Below are 25,884 nucleotides of genomic sequence, written 5' to 3'. Positions count from 1 at the left end.
CCCCATTGCCCCGCCTAAAGAGTTCTCGCCCAATGGAAATGGGGGCATGGAACCGGCACAGCGGCCAATCAGAAGTGGCAGGGATAATGAGAAGGAACTATCCAATCATGATCGCGCTTTGGAGTCACGTGGGAGGAAGCATCACTCTTCACTCCAAGCGAGGCCTGAACTCTTAAAGGGGCAGGCCCATTAAAGGGGAAGTATTTATTTATTTTATTTACTTATTTAAGTACTAATTTGCAGAGTGAGAAGTTAAATCAAGTTGGACAAACACAGACAAAAGAAACCTGATGCATTCAAATTATATATTTTCATATTTATTCAAAGGAAATATCTCTTTTTTCTCAATTATATATATTATATCATATATATATAATATATATATTATCTCTATGTATAGATTTCATATTTCGCCCTTGTGGAAGCCGTCCACAGCGATACGGTATATTCATTATCATTTGATATTTTTTTCTCTCTATTTTGTGTTCGTTTTATTAAAAAATAGATAATAATAATAGTAATAATAATAATAAAGGAAACATACCAAGCATGCATTCGGCCAAGAAACCATTCCTGGGGGAAGAAGGGCACAAGTGTCAGCCAATAATAATAATAATAATAACAATAACAACAATAATAATGAAGGGTTTGGATCCTGGAGAAGGAAGAAAGTGGGGAAAAGGAAAACCCTCCTTTTGGCTTCAAAGTCCCCAAAAGTCCCCATTTGGCAGTGATAATAATCCCAATTAATTCTCTTCCTAACGTATTAATCATGGAATTTTATATCTCAAAACCTTTTGTTGGGAGGTGTTAGCTGGCCCTGATAGTTTCCTGCCTGGAATTCCCCTGTTTCTCCCACCTTGGACATTATTCCACAGATATATATATAAACCCCATTTGCCTAGTTTCCAACAGACCTCACAACCTCTGTCTGCCATAGATGTGGGCGAAACGTCAGAAGAGAATGCTTCTGGGACATGGCCAAACAGCCCGGGAAATGAACAACAACCCTAATAATAAAGGACTAAAAAAGAGTCTCATTAACCCTAACCTGTCCTAATGTTTCCCCCATTGGCCACATTTCGTGAGATGCCAACCAAATAAATTGACAACTACGACATTTAATCAAAGACTACAACTCCCAGAAGTTACCGATAATATGCCCCGTTCTCTCTCTCTCTTTCATTTCCCGCTTCCTTTCACTGCTACAAATTGGATCCGAAGTCGGATGGGAACTAACTCAGTGCAAGACCATGCAGAAGTGCTCTCAAATGTGCAATTCATTACAATGGCAAAGGGAGGCCAGGGCTTGGGGTGTTCATGTTCTGGCCACGGTGACCCTTGTGCCGGCTGGACTGCTGACCTGAAGGTTGGGTTGCTGACCGCGAAGCCACGAGATGGGCTGAGCTCCCACCTGTCAGCTCTAGCTTGCGGGGAGACATGAGAGAAGCCTCTCAGAAAGATAACACATCCGGGCAATGTCCCACGGGCAACGTCTCTGTAGACAGCCAATTCTCTCGCACCAGAAGCCACTTGCGGTATGTTCTCAAGTTGCTTCCGGCCCTACAATTCCCAGAATGTCCCCCTGAAGAAAAGGGGACAAAACTAGACTCCAGGGAGAGGAAAATGGCCCTAAGACGAACCAATTCCCTCTTGGCAAGATATTGGTAGCTATTGCCCTTGCCTTCCTCTGGGGCTGAGACAGTGTGACTTGCCCCAAGGTATTAATGTTGACGATTCGAACCCTGGTCTCCATTATCATTCTCCAGGAGCTAACAATAAATATATAATACTTGCTGTGCCCAGCCACGTGTTGCTGTGGCAAAGTTGTGGTGGTATTGGTTAAAAATTGTGTAATTTTTATTTGATGTTATTTGTATTTTTTTATAAATTTTATTGTAAGTTATCTTTTTATTATATTTTATTATTTTCTTGTATTATTTTTAGTTATTTTCTGTATTAGTATTTTATTGTATTAATTTTTAGTGTTTTTAATTATTTTTTATTGGGTTGCTAGGAGACCACGTTGGAGGAGCTTAGCCTTCTAACTGGCAGCAATTGGATAAAAGCAATTATTCCTCTCTCTCTCTAATTAGGACTTTATTTTTCTTTTCTTTTTGTTGTATCAACCTAGAGGCGTGGATGATGGGTTGTGTTGTCAAATTTAGAGGTTGGGGGGCCTGTAGTTTTGTTGTTTTGTGGGTCGCCGTGATGCCATCACTCTTTTATATATATAGATTATATAATAAAAAATATATAACAATATATAATATTATATCTATATATATAAAAGAGTGATGGCATCATGGCAGCGGACTAAACAACAAAAGTAAACACCCCACAACCTCGAAAATTGACATCACAATCCCTCATCCATGCCGCTAGGTTGATACAACAAAAAGAAAAGAAAAATAAATTCCTAATTAGAGGGAGAGGAATAATTGTTTTTATCCAGTTGCTGCCAGTTAGAAGGCTAAGCTCCGCTCACTTGGTCTCCTAGCAACCCACTCAGCCCAGGGGACCCTTTACCTTAACTACCACCAATTCCTCAATACTTTATTTCCCATACCACCATACTTTGCCACAGCAAAGCGTGGCCGGGCACAGCTAGTATTTTATATATTATGAGAAAGGAAACTTTCCAACTTCAGCAACCAAGAGCCCCTCGAAGGTCATGTAGCCTGACCCCCTTCGCAGGCATAACATCACACACGCACACACATACACCCCAATGTCACGCATGCATACCTTGCCCATGCAGGCCACCCCCACCCACCCCTTTTATCCATCCCACCCCAACAATTGTGACGAACAGGCATCTATTAAAAGCAACCTTTTTGGAGAGAGGACTGCCTACAACTCCCATCATCCCCACTAGACATCGCAACCATCCTTCCAATCGTGTTAATGAAGCCTCCGTATGTTCCCAGGCAGCCGACCAAGTTAAAACGGGGAGCCCTTGAGTGCCGGGATGTGCAGTTTTCCAAGGGCGGGCGGACCAAACAAAGGCGAGTCTGGGCAGAGACGGACTTGATCCAGGAGAGGCAGCTCCCGCTTTGAGAGAGGAAAGAGGGGCATACATCAACATGGGTGGACTACAACTCCCATCACCCCCACTCTCTCTCTCTAATCTACATATATAAAAGAGTGATGGAATCAGGGCACCGGACAAAACAACAAAACTAGAGGCCCCCCAACCTTGAAATTTGACAACACAACCCATCATCCACGGCTCTAGGTTGATAAAACAAAAAGAAAAGAAAAATAAAGTCCTAATTAGAGGGAGAGGAATAATTGTGTTTATCCAATTGCTGCCAGTTAGAGGGCTAAGCTCTGCCCACTTGGTCTCCTAGCAACCCAATAAAAAATAATAAAAAACACTAAGAAAGAATTAAACACACTAAAAAATTAATACAATAAAATACGATCATAACAGAAAATAACTAAAAATAATACAATAAAATAATAAAATATAATAAAAAGATAACTTACAATAAAATTAATTAAAAAATAAAAATAACATCAAATAAAAATCCACAACAATCCACCACCACTTTGCCACAGCAACGCGTGTCCGGGCACAGCTAGTATATATATATATTACTAGCTGTGCCCAGCCACACATTGCTTTGGCTAGGACTTAATTTTTCTTTTCTTTTTGTTGTATGAATGTAGAGGCGTAGATGAGAGGTTGTGCTGTCAATTTTCGAGGTTGTGGGGCGTTTAGTTTAGTTGTTTTGTCCGGTGCCGTGATTCCATTACCCTTTTATATATATAGATTAAACTTTCATTGTTGTTTGGCCCCAAAATTATGGCATTTCCATGGCCTGAATGGACAAAACACACCCTGCTTGCATCACTCCGGTCCACGAGGGAGGGAGGATGCTCCACGTTTCCACGGCAACCCCATCCGCGGCGTTTCCATGGCAACCCCATCCCCATCTTTTCTTTCACCATCCCTTGATCTGGATCCCGCCAACTCAGCAATATGGGAGATGGAGTTTTGCAAGGTCTGGCTCAAAAAGAGTGCATGGCAGTGACAAAGTGGGGCCAAACTGGGTTAACTCTCCAGTGTAGATACCTCCTTGATAAAGAGGAGCAGGGAAGATGTCATTATGTATTGCTCCTTTCCTTCAAAACCCTAGGCTTTTGGCTGCTTTCCTTGGCAAGGAAAGACTCCCCAAAAACAATAATAATAACAACAACAACAACTGCAAAAGGTGCACCCTACTGGGATCTGGGCGCATCATCCGAAAATACATCACACAGTCCTAGAAACTTGGGAAGTGTTCGACTTGTGATTTTGTGATACGAAATCCAGCATATCTATCTTGTTTGCTGTGTCAGACTATGTCGTTGTGTCAATAATAATAATAATAATAATAATAATTGGGTGCCGTGCCAAAAGATCTCAGCCGGCATTTGGAAACAATAGACATTGACAAAATTACGATCTGCCAACTGCAAAAGGCCACCCTACTGGGATCTGCGCGCATCATCCGAAAATACATCACACAGTCCTAGAAACTTGACTGTGATTTTGTGATACGAAATCCAGCATATCTATCTTGTTTGCTGTGTCATAATGAAATAATAATAATAAGTCCTAGACACTTGGGAAGTGTTTGACTGTGATTTTGTGATACGAAATCCTGCATATCTGCCTTGTTTGCTGTGCCATACAATATAATAATAATACAGTAGAGTCCCATTTATCCAACATTCACTTATCCAATGTTCTGGATTATCCAACGCTTTTTGTAGTCAATGTTTTCAATACATCGTGATATTTTGGTGCTGAATTCATAAATACAGTAATTACTACATAGCATTACCGCATATTGAACTACTTTTTCTGTCAAATTTGTTGTCTAACATGATGTTTTGGTGCTTCATTTGTAAAAATCATAATCTAACTTGATGTTTAATAGGCTTTTCCTTCATCCCTCCTTATTATCCAAGATATTCACTTATCCAAGCTTCTGCCGGCCTGTTTAGCTTGGATAAGTGAAACTCTACTGTATCTTGTTTGCTGTGCCATACAATATAATAATAATAATAATAGAGTCTCACTTATCCAACATTCACTTATCCAACATTCTGGATTATCCAACACATTTTTGTAGTCAAGGTTTTCAATACATCGTGATATTTTGGTGCTAAATTCGTAAATACAGTGATTACTACATAACATTACTGCGTATTGAACTACTTTTTCTGTCAAATTTGTTGTATAACATGATGTTTTTGTGCTTAATTTGTAAAATCATAACCTAATTTAATGTTGAATAGGCTTTTCCTTATTATCCAAGATATTCGCTTATCCAAGCTTCTGCCTGCCTGTTTAGCTTGGATAAGTGAGACTCTACTGTATCTTGTTTGCTGTGCCATACAATATAATAATAATACAGTAGAGTCTCACTTATCCAACATTCACTTATCCAACGTTCTGGATTATCCAACGCATTTTTGTAGTCAATGTTTTCAATACAGCGTGATATTTTGGTGCTAAATTCGTAAATACAGTAATTACTACAAAGTAGTAGAATACTACTTTTTCTGTCAAATTTGTTGTCTAACATAATGTTTTGGTGCTTTATTTGTAAAATCATAACCTAATTTGATGTTTAATAGGCTTTTCCTTAATCCCTCCTTATTATCCAACATATTCGCTTATCCAACATTCTGCTGGCCCGTGTATGTTGGATAAGTGAGACTCTACTATAATAATAAGTCCTAGACACTTGGGAAGTGCTCGACTTGTGATTTTGTGATACGAAATCCAGCATATCTATCATGTTTGCTGTGTCATACAATAAAATAATAATAATCATCATCATCATCATCACTCTTTCATTTCTCCCTACTGGCCAAGCCATCCGAAAATGCCTCTCTTTTTGTTTCACCCTTGTCAAACTTCAACTCCCAGCAGCATGGGATCTGTAGTCCCATAAATGGCCCCTTTGTGTTGTATGGTAGACTGCCTTTGAAGATGGAGGATTGACATTCAATCACCGTTTGGCCGGAAGCCCCAGCTCTCCAGAGGGAAAGCCAAAGGGGTTCCTGGGCCAGGACTACAACTCCCAGAAGCCTCAGCTTCGGGCCACGGTCAAGCAAACAATCCCATCCCTGGCCCAGTCCAGAGAGAGAGGTAGCACCATTATAGTCTCGAGGGCCAAAACCTACACTATTGATGCCAGTGGACTAGATCGCCCTTCCATCCCTAAGCCCTTGGAGGCATTGGAGCTCCATTAAAGACGATGTGAAACATGCCAATCATATGTCTCCAGGTGGGATGGACAAGAGGCGGAAAAAAAGAAAGAAGCAAAGGAGAGGAAGAGAAGAGGAGGAGGAGAAGGGAAGAAAAAAATCTGAATGTTTCCACACGTGGGAAGGAAGGAAGAGAAGGAAGGGAAGGAGGGGAGGAAGAGGAAGGAAAGAAGGAAGGAATGTCAATATGGGATTGAAGGGAACGAAGGAAGAAAGGAAGGAAGGAAGGAAGGGGAGGGGAGGGGAGGGAAAGAAAGAAAAGAAGGAATCTAAATATGTTTCCAAGTGAGATGGAAGGGAGAACGAAGAAGGAAGGAAGGAAGGAAGGAAGGAAGGAAGGAAGGAAGGAAGGAAGGGAGGGAGGGAGGGAGGAAGGAAGGAAGAGAAAAAGAAAAGAAAAGAAAAGAAAAAAAGAGGCGGAAAAAAAGAAAGAAGCAAAGGAGAGGAAGAGAGGAGGAGGAGGGAAGAAAATCTGAATGTTTCCACATGTGGGAAGGAAGGAAGGAAGGAAGGAAGGAAGGAAGGAAGGAAGGAAGGAAGGAAAAGAAAAGGAACAAATGAAGATGGAGGAAGATGAGGAAGAGAAAGAAGGAAGGAAGGAAGGAAGGAAGGAAAGAAGGAAGGAAGGAAAGAGGGAAGAAAGAAAGGAAGGAAAGAAGGAAGGAAAGAAGGAAGGGAGGGAAAAGGAACAAACGAAGATGGAGGGAGGAAGATGAGGAAGAGAAAGAAGGAAGGAAGGAAAGAAGGAAGAAGGAAAGAAAGGAAGGAAGAGGAAAAGGAACAAATGAAGATGGAGGAAGATGGATGTGAGAAGGAAGAAGGAAAGAAGGAAGGAATAAAGAAAGGAGAGAAAACGAACAAATGAAGATGGAGGGAGGAAGATAAGGAAGAGAAAGAAGGAAGGAAGGAAGGAAGCAAGGAAGGAAGGAAGGAAGGAAGGAAGGAAGGAAGGAAGGAGGAAAGAAAGAGGGAAGGAAGGAAAGAAGGAAGGGAAAAGGAACAAACGAAGATGGAGGAAGATGAGGAAGAGAAAGGAGGAAGGAAGGAAGAAAGGAGAGGGAGGGAAGCAGGAAGGGAGAGAAGAAATCCAGGAGGAGAAAAGCGGCAGGGCGGGTATGGTGGTGGGGGGGGGGCGGCGATGGGGGGGGTGCCGGGGTCACATGAGGTCGTCCAGGAGGTGGGGGCTGGCCACCCAGTCCAGGGTGCGGGGCTCGGAGGCGGCCATGATCATGCACATGAAGGGCTTGCCGGTCCGCTTGTCCAGGGGGTAGATGGTGGTGGGGGTGAAGCGCCGGCCGCCCTCCACGAAGGCGCAGAGCCGCTCGTAGACGGCGGGGAACTCGTGGCGCAGGAAGACCCCGCGGGTGCGCAGCTCGCGCTGGATGTGGATGAAGCAGACCTGCCGGGCCTTGCGCCCCTCCTCGCCCTCCTGGTCCAGGTCGGCCGTCCCAGGGGGCGGGGTCAGGATCAGGGTCTCCATGGCGTCCTTCCGGCGGGGTGGGGCGCCCCCCTGGGCCCTCTCGGGGCTGGCGGAGGAGGCCAGGGCCACCTTGGCGAACTTGCGGACGGTGGGCACCGGGGCCTTCGGGGAGGGCCCCTCGGGCAGGCCCTGCCCCACGGCCACAGTCACGTTCAGCAGGAAGCACTCCTCGGGGTCGTAGCGCTGGCCGGCCTCCCGCAGCTCCCGCGCGTAGTCCCCCAGGTTGTCCGAGTAGCCCTCCAGCTCCCGCAGGGACAGGTAGGTGGGCGACATGAGGAGGCTCTCCAGGCCGAACTGGAGGAAGTTCTCGGCCGAGCCGGCGCTGGGGAAGCCCAGGAAGAGGACCCCGCGGCCCCGGGAGAGGAAGCCCACCTTGGCCACGCGGGAGAAGGCCTTGTGCACGGCGGCGCTCTCCCGGCAGAACTGCAGCACGTGGCGGCAGGTGCTGCCCACCCGGCCGTAGACGCAGCTCTCCTTGTGGGTGTCCCAGTCCTCGCGGCGGCAGTGCCGGGAGCAGTAGTAGGTGTAGCAGCTGTGGCAGGACTTGAAGTACAGGCAGGCGTTGAACATGGTCTCCGTCCGGCGGCACTTGGCGTTGGAGCACATCATCACGTTGCCGCCCTCGTCCTCGTCGCCCTCGTCCTCGTCGGGGCTCAGCTCCGGCGAAACGTCCGCCGCAGACGGGTTGGCAGGCCTCTCGAAGGCGTCCGCCGGCCACCGGCCCTGGTCCTTGCGCAATTCCGCGTGGAAGGCACTCCGCCCCGGCTGCTCCTTGGTGGGCAGCGGCTCTGGCGCTTTCCACGACTCCGGCTTCTTCGGTGGCAAGGCCAAGCTGTCGCTGATCAGCTTCCGGAGCTGTTCCGCCAGGTTGCTCACCTCGCTGGACGGGCAGAGAGAGGGAGGCTTGTAGTCGATGACCAGGTCGGTGATCAGCTCGTCCAGCTGCTCCAGGCTGCGCTGCCGGGTGGCGCTCTCTTTGGCCCCGGGGTCCAAGACGTACGGCCACGTCGGGCCGCAGCCCCTCTCCCGCCCCTCCCCTGAATCCAGGACATCCCAGCTGGCCGAGCGCCGGTCACCCTTGCAGAACCCGTTGCCGGCACGGATGTCGTTGTCTGTGATGGTGATCTCCGGGGTGACGAACCACCCATGGCGCCCGACACTGACGCCATCCGGACCGTGCATCTTCTCCAGGAGGGAGTTCTCTGACAGCGAGAGGGCGGCGTAGCGCTTGGGCGAGCTGGAGAGATTGACCACGACGGGTGGGCGGCGGTCGTCAGGGGACAAGGCACGGTGCGGGTCACGGGCCAGGAGGTTCTCATAGCTGCGCCCACGCGCGAGGGGGTCCTCCCGGCGTGCATGAGGCGCCAGGATGTTGTCCCACGACTTGGAGTAGTGCCGCTGCGCGTCTGTGCCCAGCCGGGGAGTGGGACCAACACTGTAGCCAGCATGCCACGAGGACAGCATGGTGGGCGGGTTTGGTGCCGGGGGTGGCTGTGGAGGCATGCGGGACACCTGCCACGTCTGATAGGGCAGGGCGACCCCCCGGTCGGGGTAATACCATTCGCTGACGTGGGGGGCGCTCCGGGGATGTGGGTAGGTCCGGGACATGGCTTCCCGCTCATGGTATTTCCCGTAGTCCTCTGCGTAGAAGACCCGGGGGCTGGATGCCACGGCGGGAAAGGCCCGGGGGTCCTCGGCATAAACGGTGTTCACGGGGACCGTCCGGGAGGGGTAGAAGCGGGGGTCATCGCCGTAGTAGCTGCGAGCAGGGGCCTCTTGGACTGGGTAATGCGCTCGGCCGTCCTCCATAAAGAACCTTCTTCCCGGAATGGGGTGAAAGCTGCTCTGCAAAGGGGGCTCCTCTGCGTAAATCGCCTGGGGCGGAGGGAGGACGGGGGGCCCGTAATGGGGTGCATACCCCTCATAGCCAGAGCCCTTCAGTGGGAAACTGCCTCCACCGCCGGTGGACTCCTCAGTGTAGAAGAACTTGGTTGGCACGTAAGGGGCGTAGGGCACGGAACCCGCTTCCGGCGGAACGGGGATCCCGTCATAGAAGTGGTCAGCAGGGAACGGGGGCAGCATCCGGTGGTCCCCGCTGTAGGTGTCACTGGGAGTTGGGGTCCGGGACATGGACACCTGCCGGCTGCTGGGCACGGTGAGGCTTTGGTGGGCAGTGGACGCTGGGCGCAGCGGCCAGGCCAAAGGGGCCTCCCCATAACTGGGCTTGGCGGCAGTGGCAGTGCGGGCGGCGTGCAGGACAGTGGCCTCATCCGGCTTGATGTCCATCCGCCGCTTGACGTGGACAGCGGGGGGCAGGGGAGCTTGGGGGGCCTCCTCATAGCAGTTGGCACCAGAGACGCAGAGCGGGGAGATGCGGCTCCCTCCGCCACCCGCTCGGCTACTGCGCTGGGGCTGGAGCTTGATGGGGTGCACCTCGCTCATGAGGGCCTTCATGGAGGTGTAGCCAGCCTCTCTCCGGGGCGGAGAGGCCTCTTCTTGGGGCGTCCGGTGGGCCTCGCGGCCTCTCCGGACTGGGGCCGGCGGGGACTGGGTGGCCGTTAGGGGCACGGCCACCGGGGCGAAGGAGGGCTTGGAGCGGGGGGCGCTCTTGGAGCGGGGCCGGCGCTTGGCCTCCGTCGGCCGCAGGGCCTGCTCCTTGGGGGGCTCCCTCCCTCGGGAGTGGGCCTTGCTGGCCGAGTACTCCTCCATCAGAGCGGCCTTTGTGGACGGCTTCCGGGCGGCGGGGGCGGAGGAGGGCTCCGGCGTGGGGGCCCTGCGGAAGAGGCGCTCCATGGCCGGAGAGGCGGCTGGGACCACGTCGCCGTCGCCGTCGAGGGACTCCAAGAAGTCGAAGCTGCGGCAGTGGCGTTTGTTAAAGGGCTGGGGCTCCTGGGTTTGCCGGAAGGACGACATGGGGGTCTCGCATGGCCTGGAGGGCCGGCCGGCAGAGGCGGCGGGGAGGGAGGGGGCGGTCGCGGAGACGCGGATATCCGGACACACCGTCGAGACCAGGATGTCAGGAGGGTCCGTTCGGGTCATCTTAGAGTCCGCTCTCTGCTCCCTCACATCGTCGTCGTCATCTCAGCCCAAAACCAGGCCTGGAAAGGAGAAAAGGAAGAGAAACAGGGTTTGGGGGAGATAAAAGGCGGGCCTTTGCCCCTTCTTTGGGTGCATCTACACTGCAGAACCAGCACAGCCCTACTCTATTTGGCCTCTATTCTGACCCACATTGACTAGTTGTCCAGGGGGGAGAGGCAGTTTGGTCTCAAATACAACAAATTATTAATGCCTCTCTAATGGAGGGGGATTTTACATCCTGTTTAAAAGAAACAATAGTTGCACTGCTGCTATAAAAGCTCTCCCCGGATCCCTTGGACCTTTTACAGACTAGTCTCTAACCCAGGGGTCCTCAAACTTTTTAATCCGAGGGCTGGTCCACCATCCTTCAGACTGTTGAGGGGCCGGATTATCATTTGAAAAAAAAAAATACAAACAAATTCCAATGCACACTGCTCATGTCTTATTTGTAATACAAAAACAACAACAACAACAAGAACAATGAAAGAACAATACAATATTTAAAAATAAAAACAATTTTAACCCAACATACATTTATCAGGATTTCAATGGGAAGTGTGGTCCTGCTTCTGGCCAATGAGATAGTCAAGTTAGTTAGGGTTGTTGTTGTCGTTGTTGTTGTCGTTGTTGTTGTCGTTGTTGTTGTGTGCCTTCAAGTCATTTCAGACTTTGGGTGAGCCTAAGTCTAAAATGTATTTATTTATTATTTATTTATTTACTGCATTTATTTACTACATTTGTATCACACCCTTCTCACCCCAAAGGGGACTCAGAGTGGCTTACAAATTATATGTAACATACAATATATTATATTATTAGCATAGCACAATATTAGCATTATATATTACTACTAGCTGTGCCCGGCCACGCGTTGCTGTGGCTTAGTCTGGTGGTGTTGGTCAGTCTACATTAGGTTGTATTTATGCTGTGACCTCCACCCTTCTTTATACTCACATTAGTAGTAGTATTTGAAGTCTGTTACCTTCTTCAATTTTTGTGTTGATTGATAATTGCTTGAGATCCCTGTTGTCTTTGGTTTGTTGTTAATTGTGATGTCTGATTCTGCTGAGTGCGGTTTACATCTTATTCTGGTACAATACTCTTTTTTTTGTTTTGCCTGTGTAGGTGTTTATTATTGTTGTTGTTGTAGTGGTCATGAAGGCTGGATAAGTTAGATGCTACTGTATTGTTTTTTGGAGGCCCAGTGTAGCACTGACTGGCCTCTCAGCCTCAGTGCCTGGCTGCTTCTTGCCTGTGATGGGGTAGATTCTTATTGTTGTTGTTGTCATTGTTATTATTGTAATTGTTTTTTTGGAGGCCAAGTGTGAATGTAGGGATTCGGGAGGTGGATGAGCACTGAATGGCCTTGTAGACTCAGTACATGGCTGATTCTTGCCTGTGTAGGTGTTTATTATTAGTGGGTGAGTGGATGGATAGATGAGTGGATGGATAGATAGACTGGGTGCTCTCCTTGTTTCCTTTATTCCTATGCTGTTCCCTTTCTCTGCTCCGATCCTGAGCTCGCTGATAAGAACACACTGGTCAGAAAGGAGGGTAAATATAACCGGATCAATGGGCTTTCTCACCCTTTTGCTCTTGGCCTTCCGGGCAGAGAGGGAGGGCTCTTGTCCCTGGCGTTCCTTCGCTTCCCTTCCCTCCTTCCTTCGTTCTATCCGTCCCAGCCTTTCCTGCCTGCGGAGCCATGGAACTGGGTCAGTGGGTTGGATGGCGGGGAAAGGGAGAAGGAAGAGGCCTCTAATTGAAATGCATGGACTCCATGCCATGGGGTGCTGGAATTTGTAGTTTGTATCCAGTCCAACCCCTTTATTTTTGTCATGGAGGAAGACCCCACCCAAACCCCTCAGACAGATGGCCATCCGGTTTAATTGTGTTGTTATAGTCACGATGTGTTGTTGTGAGTGTTGTGGGTCCGGATTGTGGTTTTGTGGTGTGGTTGTGTTGTTACAACCGGGAGGCAAGGCTTTTGCGTTGTGTTGTCAAGTTTTGTATTTCTGGGGCGTTTAGTTGTGTTGTTATAGTCACGATGCATTGTTGTGAGTTTTCTGGATCCGGATTGTGGTTTTGTGGTGTGGTTGTGTTCGTACAATTGGGAGGCAAGGCTTTTGCGTTGCGTTGTCAAATTTTGTATTTCTGGGGCGTTTAGTTGTGTGCCAAGTTTCATATTTCTGGGGCGTTTAGTTGTGGTGTTATAGTCACGATGCATTGTTGTGAGTTTTGTGGGTCCGGATTGCGTTTTGTGGTGTGATTGTGTTGTTACAACTGGGAGGCAAGGATTTTGCATTGTTTTGCCAAGTTTCGTATTTCTGGGGCATTTAGTTGTGTTGTTATAGTCATGATGCATTGTTGTGAATTTTGTGGGTCTGGATTGTGGTTTTGTGGTGTGATTGAGTTGTTACAACCGGGAGGCAAGGCTTTTGCGTTGTTTTGTCAAATTTTGTATTTCTGGGGCGTTTAATTGTGTTGTTATAGTCACGATGCGTTGTTGTGAGTTTTGTGGGTCTGGATTGTGGTTTTGTGGTGTGGTTGTGTTGTTACAACCGGGAGGCAAGGCTTTTGCGTTGTGTTGTCAAGTTTTGTATTTCTGGGGCATTTAGTTGTGTGCCAAGTTTCGTATTTCTGGGGCGTTTAGTTGTGTTGTTATAGTCACGATGCTTTGTTGTGAGTTTTGTGCATCCGGATTGTGGTTTTGTGGTGTGGTTGTGTTGCTACAACCATGAGGGGCAAGGCTTTTGCGTTGTGTTGTCAAGTTTTGTATTTCTGGGGCATTTAGTTGTGTTGTTATAGTCACGATGCGTTGTTGTGAGTTTTGTGGGTCCAGTGTGGTTTTGTGGTGTGATTGTGTTGTTACAACCGGGAGGCAAGGCTTTTGTGTTGTGTTGCCAAGTTTTGTGTTTCTAGGTAGTCATGATGTGTTGTTGTGAGTTTTGTGGGTCCGGATTGTGGTTTTGTGGTGTGGTTGTGTTGTTGTAACCGGGAGGCAAGGCTTTTGCATTGTGTTGCCAAGTTTCATATTTCTGGGATGTTTAGTTTTGTTGTTATAGTCACTGCGCCCGCAACTTTATCCTTTTATATATATAGATATTGAACTATACCACTGTACTGTAATATTATTAGTAATATAGAATATATTACTAATATATATATTAGAATATAGAATATATAATTAATATTATTATATGGTATTATTATTAGTGTTATATTGTATTACATTATAATAATATTATCAATATTATATGTATATACAATATATTATATTATAAAACTGAGGGCGGGGGCAAGGTAAATGACCTCAGAGGGCCGTATCCGGCCCCCGGGCCTTAATTTGGGGACCCCTGCTCTAACCAGTACAGTTTGACCCCTCCTTAATAATATAGTACTGTATATACTTGAGTATAAGCCTAGTTTTTCAGGCCTTTTTTAGGACTGGAAAAAAGCCTCCTCGGCTTATACTCGGGTGAGGGTCCTGATGGGCTTATATTCAGGTCAGCTTATACTCAAGCATATATGGTATATTTATTATTTCTCTCTATTATTATTGGTATTGTTACATTTATTATTTTACTCTATTAATTATTATTACAGTAGAATCTCACTTATCCAACATAAACAGGCCAGCAGAACGTTGGATAAGCGAATATGTTGGATACTAAGGAGGCATTAAGGAAAAGCCTATTAAACATCAAATTAGTTTATGATTTTACAAATTAAGCACCAAAACATCATGTTATACAACAAATTTGACAGAAAATGTAGTTCAGTATGCAGTAATGCTATGTAGTAATTACTGTATTTACGAATTTCGCACCAAAATATCATGATATATTGAAAACATTGACTACAAAAATGCGTTGGATAATCCAGAAGCTTGGATAAGCGAGTGTTGGATAAGTGAGACTCTATTGTATTACATTTATCATTTTACTGTATTATTGTTATTTTACATTCATTTTACTCTATTTTTATTACTAATACATTTATTATTTTACTCTATTTTTATTACTAATACATTTATTATTTTTCTGCATTTATTATTATTATTACATATATTATTTCACTCTATGATTATTAAAACAATACATAAGCACATTGACATTGAAGAAAATGAAAATAATGATTTAATCAGAGTTTGTCATTCATATTTTAAATTACAGTTTGATGTAAAGATTCAAAAATATTTAAACCACGGATGCCTCAATTAATGTAATTTTATTGGTATCTGTTTTTATTTCTGAAATTTACCACCCTCGGCTTATACTGGGGTCAATGTTTTCCCAGTTTTTTTGTGGTAAAATTAAGTGCCTTGGCTTATATTCAGGTCAGCTTATACTCAAGTATATACAGTATATAATAAAACTTTATTTATATACCGCTCTATCTCCGCAAGGGGACTCAGGACGGTTGCCAACATGGGTAAAACATTCAATTACCAAACACAGAACATACAGTACAGACACGTTAAAACATCAACATAATTACTATTAACATAACGTAGTCATGCAAAAATTCAATCACATTCAATTGCTGATCCAGCCTTCACTCTCCCAAAACATAAAGAGGTGCCCTTTTCTATTCAGGGGCCAATTGGAGGGACCGGGTGTCCAACCTAGGCTCACCTGCTCAGGTACGTTAATAATAATAATAATAATAATAATAATAATAATAATAATAATAATAAAACTTTATTTATATACCGCCCTATCTCCCGGTTGGGACTCAGGGCGGTTTACAGTCATAAAAGCAAACACAAACATTACATAACAACAAAGTAAAATAATACAATTATAACAATAAATCACACTTACATGACCAGATCAAGGGGACGGGAACCATAAAACCAATATATTAAAATGTATCATTTTAGGATAGGGAAATATTGTGCAATACATTCTTTCCCCAAAGCCACCTGGGCTGGGTGTGCGACCCTGATCTTGCCCTATTATCATCATACCAACCTGAGAGCCAGGAAGATAGTTCCATCTTGTCTCCTGTGCCATAGCAACATGCTATGCTAATTTTATATATGTATGTATGTATGTGTGTGTGTGTGTGTGTGTGTGTGTGTGTGTATATATATATATATATATATATATATATATAAAAAAAATTTATAATAATTTATAAATATATAATATATTGTATATACATATAATATTGATAATAATATTATAATGAAATACAATATTATACTACTAATAATACAATATAATATTAATTATATACTATATATTAAATGTAATATTACTACCGTATATACTCGAGTATAAGCCAACCTGAATATAAGCCGAGACACCTAATTTTACCACAAAAAATCTGGGAAAACATTGACCAGTATAAGCCAAGGATGGTAAATTTCAGAAATAAAAATAGATACCAATAAAATTACATTAATTCAGGCATCAGTAGGTTAAATGTTTTTGAATATTTACATCAAGCTCAAATTTAAGATAAGACTGTCCAACTCTGATCAAATCATTACTCTCATCTTCTTCAATGTAAATGTGCTTATGTATCCTTTTAATAATAACAGAGTAAAATAATACATGTAATAATAATAATAATAATAAATACAGGAAAATAATACAATAATAAATTGAGTAAAATAATAAATGTAGTAATAATAATAATAAGATCAGAGTGAAATAATAAATGTATTAATAATAATAATAGAGTAAAATATATTAATAGTAGCAACAATAATAGAGAATAATATACAGTAAAATAATAAATATAATAATAATAATAAGATCAGAGTGAAATAATAAATGTATTATTAATAATAATAAAAATAGAGTAAAATAAATGTAATAGTAGCAACAATAATAGAGAAAAATAATAAATGTAATAATACCAATAATAATAGAGAAAAATAATACAGTAGAGTCTCACTTATCCAACATAAACGGGCCGGCAGAACGTTGGATAAGCGAATATGTTGGATAATAAGGAGGCATTAAGGAAAAGCCTATTAAACATCAAATTAGGTTATGATTTTACAAATTAAGCACCAAAACATCATGTTATACAACAAATTTGACAGAAAAAGTAGTTCACTACACATTAATGCTACGTAGTAATTACTGTATTTACAAATTTCCACCAAAATATCATGATATATTGAAAACATTGACTACAAAAATGCGTTGGATAATCCAGAATGTTGGATAAGCGAGTGTTGGATAAGAGAGACTCTACTGTACATGTACCATATATTCTCGAGTATAAGCTGACCCAAATATAAGCCAACCAGGACCCTCACCTGAGTATAAGCCGAGGGGGGCTTTTTCAGTCTTAAAAAACAGCTGAAAAACTAGGCTTATACTTGAGTATATACAATATATATATATATATATATAAATTTATAAATATATAATATATTGTATATACATATAATATTAATCTATATATATAAAAGGGTAATGGAATCACGACACCGGACAAAACAACTAAACTAAACGCCCCACAACCTTGAAATTTGACAGCACAACCTCTCATCCACACCTCTACGTTCATACAACAAAAAGAAAAGAAAAATTAAGTCCTAGCCACAGCAATGCGTGGCCGGGAACAGCTAGTAATATTATAATGGAATACAATATTATACTACTAATAATACAATGTAATAATATTAATTATATATTATATATTAAATGTAATATTACTAATACAGTAGTGTCTCACTTATCCAACACTCGCTTATACAACGTAGTCAATGTTTTCAATATATCGTGATATTTTGGTGCTAAATTCGTAAATACAGTAATTACTGCATAGCATTACTGCGTATTGAACTACTTTTTCTGTCAAATTTGTTGCATAACATGATGTTTTGGTGCTTAATTTGTAAAATCATAATCTAATTTGATTTTAATAGGCTTTTCCTTAATCCCTCCTTATTATCCAACATATTCACTTATCCAACGTTCTGCCGGCCCGTTTATGTTGGATAAGTGAGACTCTACTGTAATATTACCATATAATGATATAGTACAATATAGTGATTTAATGCTTATATTGTGCTATGCTAATAATATATTGTATGTTCATTTGATTTGTAAGCCGCTCTGAGTCCCCTTCGGGGTGAGAAGAGCAGGATATAAATGTAGCAAATAAATAAATAATATCGAGATCGATGCATGGGGTCATGAGTCCCTTACCTGTCTGGGGGACGGATGGTTTATACACAGGCAACACTGGCCCCGTCTGACCCCTCGGCTCCATCTCAAGCTGCAAAGAGATACAGAAAACCTATGTCAAGGTCTGCCCCAAACAATCCCCATATCCATTACATAAGTCCTTTTGAGAAGGGTCTTCGCAGCCCCCTTCAGAAAGACTATACTATAGCATACTATACCTTCCCATATGTTCTGTCTGGATATTCATATTAAATCCATATTCTATATATATGTCTTTATTTGCCTTGCCTGCTGTGCTGCTCTATGCAAGTCGCTCTGCAGGAACGCTCTTAAAGGGCCGGTACATTTCTGGTCAGTTTTCCTCCTGGGGAGCATTTTCGTCATGAAAGTCAATGGATGCGGAGACTCACCAGTTGGCATTCATCAGGGTTCTCTGTCTCACACACACGGTTGCCATGGTTGCCTGACACACAGGCGTGTGCACACACACGCATCGGAAGCAGGGGCAAAGCATGATGGGAAATTCCTTCCTTGGCAGGAATGGGATGCAGAGCGACTTTGGCCGGAGCTGGACACGGGGTCAATGACCGGAGCCTCCGGCGGTCAAGCAGAAATAGGAGAGAGGAAAATGAGGAGCAGGGCCTCATTCACATCCATGTCCTAATATTATTATATTCTGCTTTTACCCCTATTGAGACTCCACAATATAGAAATATTAAAATGGAATTATGCACATTATTATTATTATTATTATTATTATTATTATCATTAATATTATTATTATTTACTACATTTATATCCCGCCCTTTTCACCCCAAAGGGGACTCAGAGTGGCTTACAAATTATACAATACATTATATTATTAGCATAGTACAATACTAGCATTAAATTGCTATATTGTACTGTGTCAATATATTGTAATATTATTAGTAAGATTAGTAATATCACGATATATTGAAAACATTGACTACAAAAATGTGTTGGATAATCCAGAACATTAGATAAGTGAGTGATTATTAGCATAGTACAATACTAGCATTAAATTGCTATATTGTACTATATCAGTATATTGTAAAATTATTAGTAATACAGTAGAGTCTCACTTATCCAACATAAATGGGCCGGCAAAACGTTGGATAAGCGAATATGTTGGATAATAAGGAGAGATTTTTAAAAAGCCTATTAAACATCAAAATAGGTTATGATTTTACAAATTAAGCACCAAAACATCATGTTATACAACAAATTTGACAGAAAAAGTAGTTCATTACACATTAATGCTATGTAGTAATTACTGTATTTTATGAATTTATCACCAAAATATCACAATGCATTGAAAACATTGACTACAAAAATGCGTTGGATAATCCAGAACGTTGGATTATCCAACACATTTTTGTAAATACTGTAAATAAATACTGTAAATAAATAAATAGACTCTACTGTATTACATTTAATATATAATTAATATTTCAATATATTATCAATATTATATCATAATACATTATAATATTATCAATATTACATTATCTACAAGAGATCTATTGTTTATATACAAAATACACAGTCACAGCTATTGCATATTATTACTACTACTACTATTATTATTATTATTATTATTATTATTATTATTATTATTATTATTATTGCCCGCTTTGGATTGAGATGCAAAGCAGCTCACAAATATTTTAAATAATAATACCAAAGTTTGAAATCTATAGCATCATTGTAAAACATTAAAACGGAACTAAACAGACAATTAGTCAAAGTATTATTACTAGTATTATTGCATTCAAAGTATTATTATTGTATTAAAAGTATTATTGTACCTGTTATTAGAGAGTTGCTATTAGAAAAAGGAAAATGAGAATGACAAAGATGGGGCCAACATTGGAAATTTATATTGATTCCTATATGTGTGTATATGTATATATACAAACATTGCCTGCCAGGCAGCAAGACTTTTAAGCTAATGGAGGGTTTTATTAATGGTTTTGTTTCCTGAATAAAGTGGGTCTCATTGAGCCCTTAGGGAATGGAGTATCCCAATGAATAAAAGCCCCAAATGAAAATAGGAGAGTGTTATTTTAGGCCTTTTATTCGTTGGACTAAAAGGAAGACGGGTGACAAATTCCTCCGAAAAGTAAATTAATTTCCCCAACGTTTTCCTGTTAATATTAATAGTAGCCGCCTTGAGTCTCTTAAAAGAGATATAAAATGAGATAGAAATAATAATAATAATAACAACAATAGTATATTTATCCATTATACTGTTATTATTAGTGTTATATAGTACACACAGTAGAGATGATGATGATGTTTATTATTATTACAGAAAAGCCCCGAATGCAAGGCCTAGATCCTCAATAAATTATTCTGGTTGGATTCCTTTGTGGTTGATGATAATAATAGCAATATAATGGATATAATAAGTTATAATACAATTAATTTTGTTATTGATATATAAACCTCACTAGGCAAGTGAGGTTTATATATCTGTGGAATGTCTCACAACCTCTGAGGATACCTGCCATAGATGTGGGCGAAACGTCAGGAGAGAATGCTTCTGGAACATGAACCATACAGCCTGGAAAACTCACAGCAACCCAATAATAATAGTTGCTGTTAAGAATAACCCAGAATGCAAGGTCTGGAACCACAATATATTAAATATTGTATGGGTTGAATTCCTTTATAGTTGATAATGATACTAACAATTATAATAAGTTATAATACAATTAATTTTATTTGTTATATTGTTATTTAATTGTTAACTCAACCTCTGAGGATGCCTGCCATAGATGTGGGAGACACGTCAGGAGAGAATGCTTCTGGAAACATGGCCAGACAGTGTAGAAAACTCACAGCAACCCAATAATAATAATAATAATAATAATAATAATATCAATTGCAATAATAACCTCGTAATGTCATAATCGTTTGGAAATAATCATAGCAATTGCAATAATAATAATAATTTTACAATCGTTTGGTAAATATATCAGTTGCAATAATAACTGGATAAGTATATAATAACATAATTATCCGTTGCAATAGTAACTGGATAATCATAAAATAATAATAATATCAGTTGCAATAATAACCAGATAATCTAATAATAATAATAATAATAATAATAATAATAAATCACAGTCCTAGACACTTGGGAAGTGTTCGACTTGTGATTTTGTGATATGAAATCCAGCATGTCTATCCTGTTTGCTGTAATAATAATAATAATAATAATAATAATATCAGTTGCAATAATAACTGGATAATCTATTAATAATAATAATAATAATATCAGTTGCATTAACTGGATAATTGAATAATAATAATAATAATAATCTGTTGCAATAATAATCTGTTGCAATAATAACTGAATCATAGAATAATATAATTATAATTGCAATAATAACCACTGAATGTCATCACAGATTGGTATTAATAAGCATATCAATTGCAATAATAATAAGATTAATTTGTCATTACCAGACGATTATGAAATTATTATATCAATAGTAATAATAATAATAATAATAATTTGATAAAAATCTCAACTGCAATAATAACCATCCTAATAATAATGCCATAGTAAGATTGTGCAAGGCCTTCTCCAAGCCAGTTGCAATGGAGAAATAAGGGAGGGGGGGTATCCGGATGGCCCCCTTTTTTGGCTTTCTCCTGCTTGCAAAAGGCCACTGCAACGCATGATTTGGGGGTCCCAGCCATTGCAGCAAAGGAGAGAAGCCTTGCAAAGGCATGGATGCCAAGAGGCCACCTCCACCCTCCATCGCCCAGGCTCACCTGCTGCTCCTCCTCCTCCTCCTCCTCCTTCTGCTGCTGCGGCAAAGGCGGCTCCCTTCTCCTCCTTTTTCCCCCTTTTCCTCCTCCTTCCCATCCGCACCTGCGCCGGGTCCAGCGCGGAAGATTCCAGCGTCCGCACCGCCGCCTGGCAGCGCCCTCTTCAGGCCGCGCCAGGGAACTGCAGCCCAGCAACGCCTCCGCCGAGGATTGGCCCATTGCCTTGCCTGATTGCCTTGCAGGGCATCCAGGATCCACCTTTTAGAGGGCTCTCCAATCCCACATTTTTGGGACTACAACTCCCATGTTCCACCTCTTTCCGGCGTCCACTCCCTTATTCCACCTTGTACTTTGACTCCAGCTCCCAGAAGTCCACCTTCTGGGACTCCAAACCCCACAATCCACCTTTTTGGGACTATAAAACCCCACCATCTGCCTTAGATTTCCACTCTTTGGAAACCCCAAACCCCACAATCCACCCTAACCAGGACCCATGGACTACAGTTCCCATTATCCCCCTCCTTTGGGGACTACAAACCCCATAATCCACCTTTTTGGGACTATAAAACCCCACAATCCACCCAAACCAGAGCCCATGGACTACAACTCCCATTATCCACTCCTTTGGGGACTACAAATCCCACAATCCACCTTTTTGGGACTATAAAACCCTTTTGGGACTGTAAAGCCCCACAATCCACCTTAGATTTCCACTCTTTGGGGACCCCAAACCCCACAATCCACCCATGGACTACAGTTCCCATTATCCACCTTTTGGGGACTATAAAACCCCACAATCCACATTTTTGGGACTACAAACCCCACAATCCACCTTTTTGGGACTATAAAACCCCACCATCTGCCTTAGATCTCCACTCTTTGGGAACCCCAAACCCCACAATCCATCCTAACCAGGACCCATGGACTACAACTCCCATTACCCCCCTCCTTTGGGGACTACAAACCCCACAATCCACCTTTTTGGGACTATAAGACTTTTTGGGGACTATAAAACCCCACAATCTGCCCTTGATTCCACCCTTTTGGAGACCCTAAACCTCACAATCCCCCCAAACCAGAACCCATGGACTACAATTCCCATTATCACCCTCCTTTGGGGATTACAAACCCCACAATCCACCTTTTTGGGACTATAAATCCTTTTTGGGACTATAAAGCCCCACAATACACCTTATATTTCCACCCTTTGGGGATCCCAAACCCCACAATCCACCCTAACCAGGACCCATGGACTACAGTTCCCATTATCCCCCTCCTTTGGGGACTGCAAATCCCACAATCGACGTTTTTGGGACTATAAGACTTTTTGGGGACTATAAAACCCCACAATCCCCTTAGATTTCCACCCTTTGAGGACCCCAGACCCCACAATCCATCCTAACCAAGACCCATGAACTACAGTTCCCATTATCCCCCACCTTTGGGACTACAAACCCCATAATCCACCTTTTTGGGACTATAAAACCCCACAATCTGCCTTAGATTTCCACCCTTTGGGGACCCTAAATCCCACAATCCCCCCAATACCAGGACACATGAACTACAACTCCCATTATCCACTCCTTTGGGGACTACAAATCCCACAATCCACCTTTTTGGGACTATAAAACCCCACAATTTGCCTTAGATTTCCACCCTTTAGGGACCCTAAATCCCACAATCCCCCCAATACCAGGACCCCATGAACTACAACTCCCATTATCCACTCCTTTGGGGACTACAGATCCCACAATCCACCTTTTTGGGACTATAAAACCCCACAATCCCTAGATTTCCGCCCTTTGGGGACCCTAAATCCCCCAATCCACCTAAACCAGAATCTACAGACTACAACTCCCATTATCCCCATCTTTTGGTGACTACAAACCCCACAATCCACCTTTTTGGGACTGAAAAAAACCAAAAAATTGTTCCTCAATCCAGATCCAGTGGACCAGAAATCCACACCGGGTTTTGCAGGGCTTTAAAAGACCTCTTTGAAGTGCACTTTGAAGTGGATTCAGGGCTTTGGAAGGCTCCCTTTAAACCCGGACTGGACTCTCGGATTGGAGTCCACATAAAGGAACCCTTGTTTTCTTCTTTTAGGGGGGCATGTTGGCACCCACTCCTGCTGGGTTGCCATGGCAATAAACCTCATCAGTGGGAACAAAAAAAAAAGGGGGGGGGGAGAACAGGAATGTGACTCAAACCGTGTCTAATTTGAGGTTTAAAATGCTTTCATGGCAAGGTCTCATTCCAGTTGGAGGGATTCAAACCTAGATCCAGCCCAGCAAAGTGGACCCGAATTCCGACTCAGAGCCCTTTCATTGCTCACTATAAACATTGGGCTCAAGCTCAGATGCAGAAGCATTTAGAAACCAGTTTGAAGAGATGCGGCCTTTGGAATCACATCGGCCTTTTTAGCTGCCGCATCACACTCTCGGCTCATGTGCAACTTGTGCTCTACTAAGACGCCTAAATCCCTTTATAGATTTTTAGATTTAATAACTTTCTTAAACTCCTATAAGTGTAGCCTAGAACCACATTGGCTTTTTGGACCGCTGCATCACAGTCCTGGCTCATGTTCAACTTATAATACTATACTGTATTATAATATATATTAATATAACAATAGTAATTATAATTATTATAAGATATTGTTATTCCGGGTGAGGCTTGACTAATCAGAACAGAGTGGGACTATTGATCCCCTCGTTCTGGACATTAGACTCCTCTTGATGCAGACTAGAATCACATTGGTCTTTTTTGCTGCTGCAAAAACACAGTTGGCTCTGGTTCAACTTGTGGTCCACGAAGACTCCTAGATCCTTTGCATGTACAAATATCAAGTCATATCCTATATTAACTCCCTTGATCTGGACACTATCCTCCTCTTGATACAGCCTAGAATCACATTGGCCTTTTTTGGTGTTGTTTCACACTCTTGGCTCATGTTCAGCTTGTGGTGCACCAAGACCCCTAGATCCCTTTCACAGGGAATATATTTATGTAATGACTTCCTTAGACACTATTCTCTTACTAATGCAGACTTGATTCGCATTGGCCTTTTTTGCTGCAGCATCACACTCGACTCATGTTCAACTTGTGGTGCACCAAGACCGCTTTCACAGAGAATTTATTTATGTAATAACTTCCTTAAGACACTATTCTCTTACTAAGGCAGCCTAGATTTGCATTGGCCTTTTTTGCTGCAGCATCACACTTGACTCATGTTCAACTTGTGGTGCATCAAGACCCCTTTCACAGGGAATATATTTATGTAATAACTTCCTTAAGACACTATTCTCTTACAAATGCAACCTAGATTCGCATTGGCCTTTTTTGCTGCAGCATTACACTCCACTCATGTTCAACTTGTGGTGCACCAAGACCCCTAGATCCCTTTCACAGGGAATATATTTATGTAATGACTTCCTTAAGACATTATTCTCTTACTGATGCAGTTTAGATTTGCATTGGCCTTTTTTGCTGCAGCATCACACTCAACTCATGTTCACCTTGTGGTGCACACAGACCCCTAGATCCCTTTCACAGGGAATATATTTATGTAATGACTTCCTGATGTAGCTTAGATTGGAATTGGCCTTTTTTGCTGCAGCATCACACTCAACTCATGTTCAACTTGTAATCCTCTAAGACTCCTACATCCCTTTTACAGGGAATATATTTATGTAATGACTTCCTTAGACACTATTCACTTATGTAATGACTTCCTTAGACACTATTCTCTCACTGATGCAGCTTAGATTCGCATTGGCCTTTTTTGCTGCAGCATCACACTTGACTCATGTTCAACTTGTGGTGACCACAGACACCTAGATCCCTTTCACAGGGAATATATTTATGTAATGACTTCCTTAGACACTATTCTTACTGATGCAGCTTAGATTCGAATTGGCCTTTTTTGCTGCAGCATCACACTCGACTCATGTTCAACTTGTGGTGCACCAAGACCCCTAGATCTCTTTCAGTTGTATTGTTTCCAAGCCAGACATTGTACATCCTCCCCCCATCCTATATCTCTGCCTTTAGACCCCATGTAAACCCCACCTCCATCATTGCCCCCCATGAACGAAA

The 25,884-nt window shown here is 42.6% G+C and overlaps 1 protein-coding gene and 1 long non-coding RNA gene across 4 annotated transcripts in view; one reads left to right on the top strand and one right to left on the bottom strand.

Annotated features, from left to right (window-relative positions):
* Positions 1-301: 301 nt before the first annotated feature.
* Positions 302-25,764, bottom strand: ajm1 (apical junction component 1 homolog). 3 transcript variants are annotated; one of them, XM_062959096.1, is made up of 3 exons: positions 21,790-25,764; positions 18,004-18,073; positions 302-10,848 (listed from the first exon to the last, which is right to left on the bottom strand). In XM_062959096.1, the coding sequence occupies exon 3, from the start codon at positions 10,787-10,789 to the stop codon at positions 7,427-7,429; it is 3,363 nt and encodes a 1,120-aa protein (XP_062815166.1). In that variant the 5' UTR covers positions 10,790-10,848; positions 18,004-18,073; positions 21,790-25,764; the 3' UTR covers positions 302-7,426. The 3 variants fall into 3 exon arrangements, with proteins under 3 accessions (XP_062815166.1, XP_062815167.1, XP_062815168.1); XM_062959097.1 differs by lacking the exon at positions 21,790-25,764 and adding an exon at positions 18,201-19,419; XM_062959098.1 differs by lacking the exon at positions 21,790-25,764 and adding an exon at positions 18,393-19,419.
* LOC134293009 (uncharacterized) overlaps positions 13,130-25,884 on the top strand; it is a 26,829-nt gene continuing 14,074 nt past the window's right edge. The window contains exon 1 of the long non-coding RNA XR_010000081.1: positions 13,130-13,532. This is a non-coding gene — a long non-coding RNA (uncharacterized LOC134293009). The remainder of the gene's footprint in view (positions 13,533-25,884) is intronic.

Source organism: Anolis carolinensis, unplaced genomic scaffold, assembly GCF_035594765.1.
Source record: "Anolis carolinensis isolate JA03-04 unplaced genomic scaffold, rAnoCar3.1.pri scaffold_7, whole genome shotgun sequence".
NCBI lineage: Eukaryota > Metazoa > Chordata > Lepidosauria > Squamata > Dactyloidae > Anolis > Anolis carolinensis.
The sequence above is the reverse complement of the archived record's forward strand: the minus strand, read 5'-3'. Positions and strand labels throughout refer to the sequence as shown.

Excerpts from the sequence above, each read along its gene's own strand:
- ajm1 (XM_062959096.1), bottom strand. The coding sequence starts at position 10,789 with ATGACCCGAACGGACCCTCCTGACATCCTGGTCTCGACGGTGTGTCCG.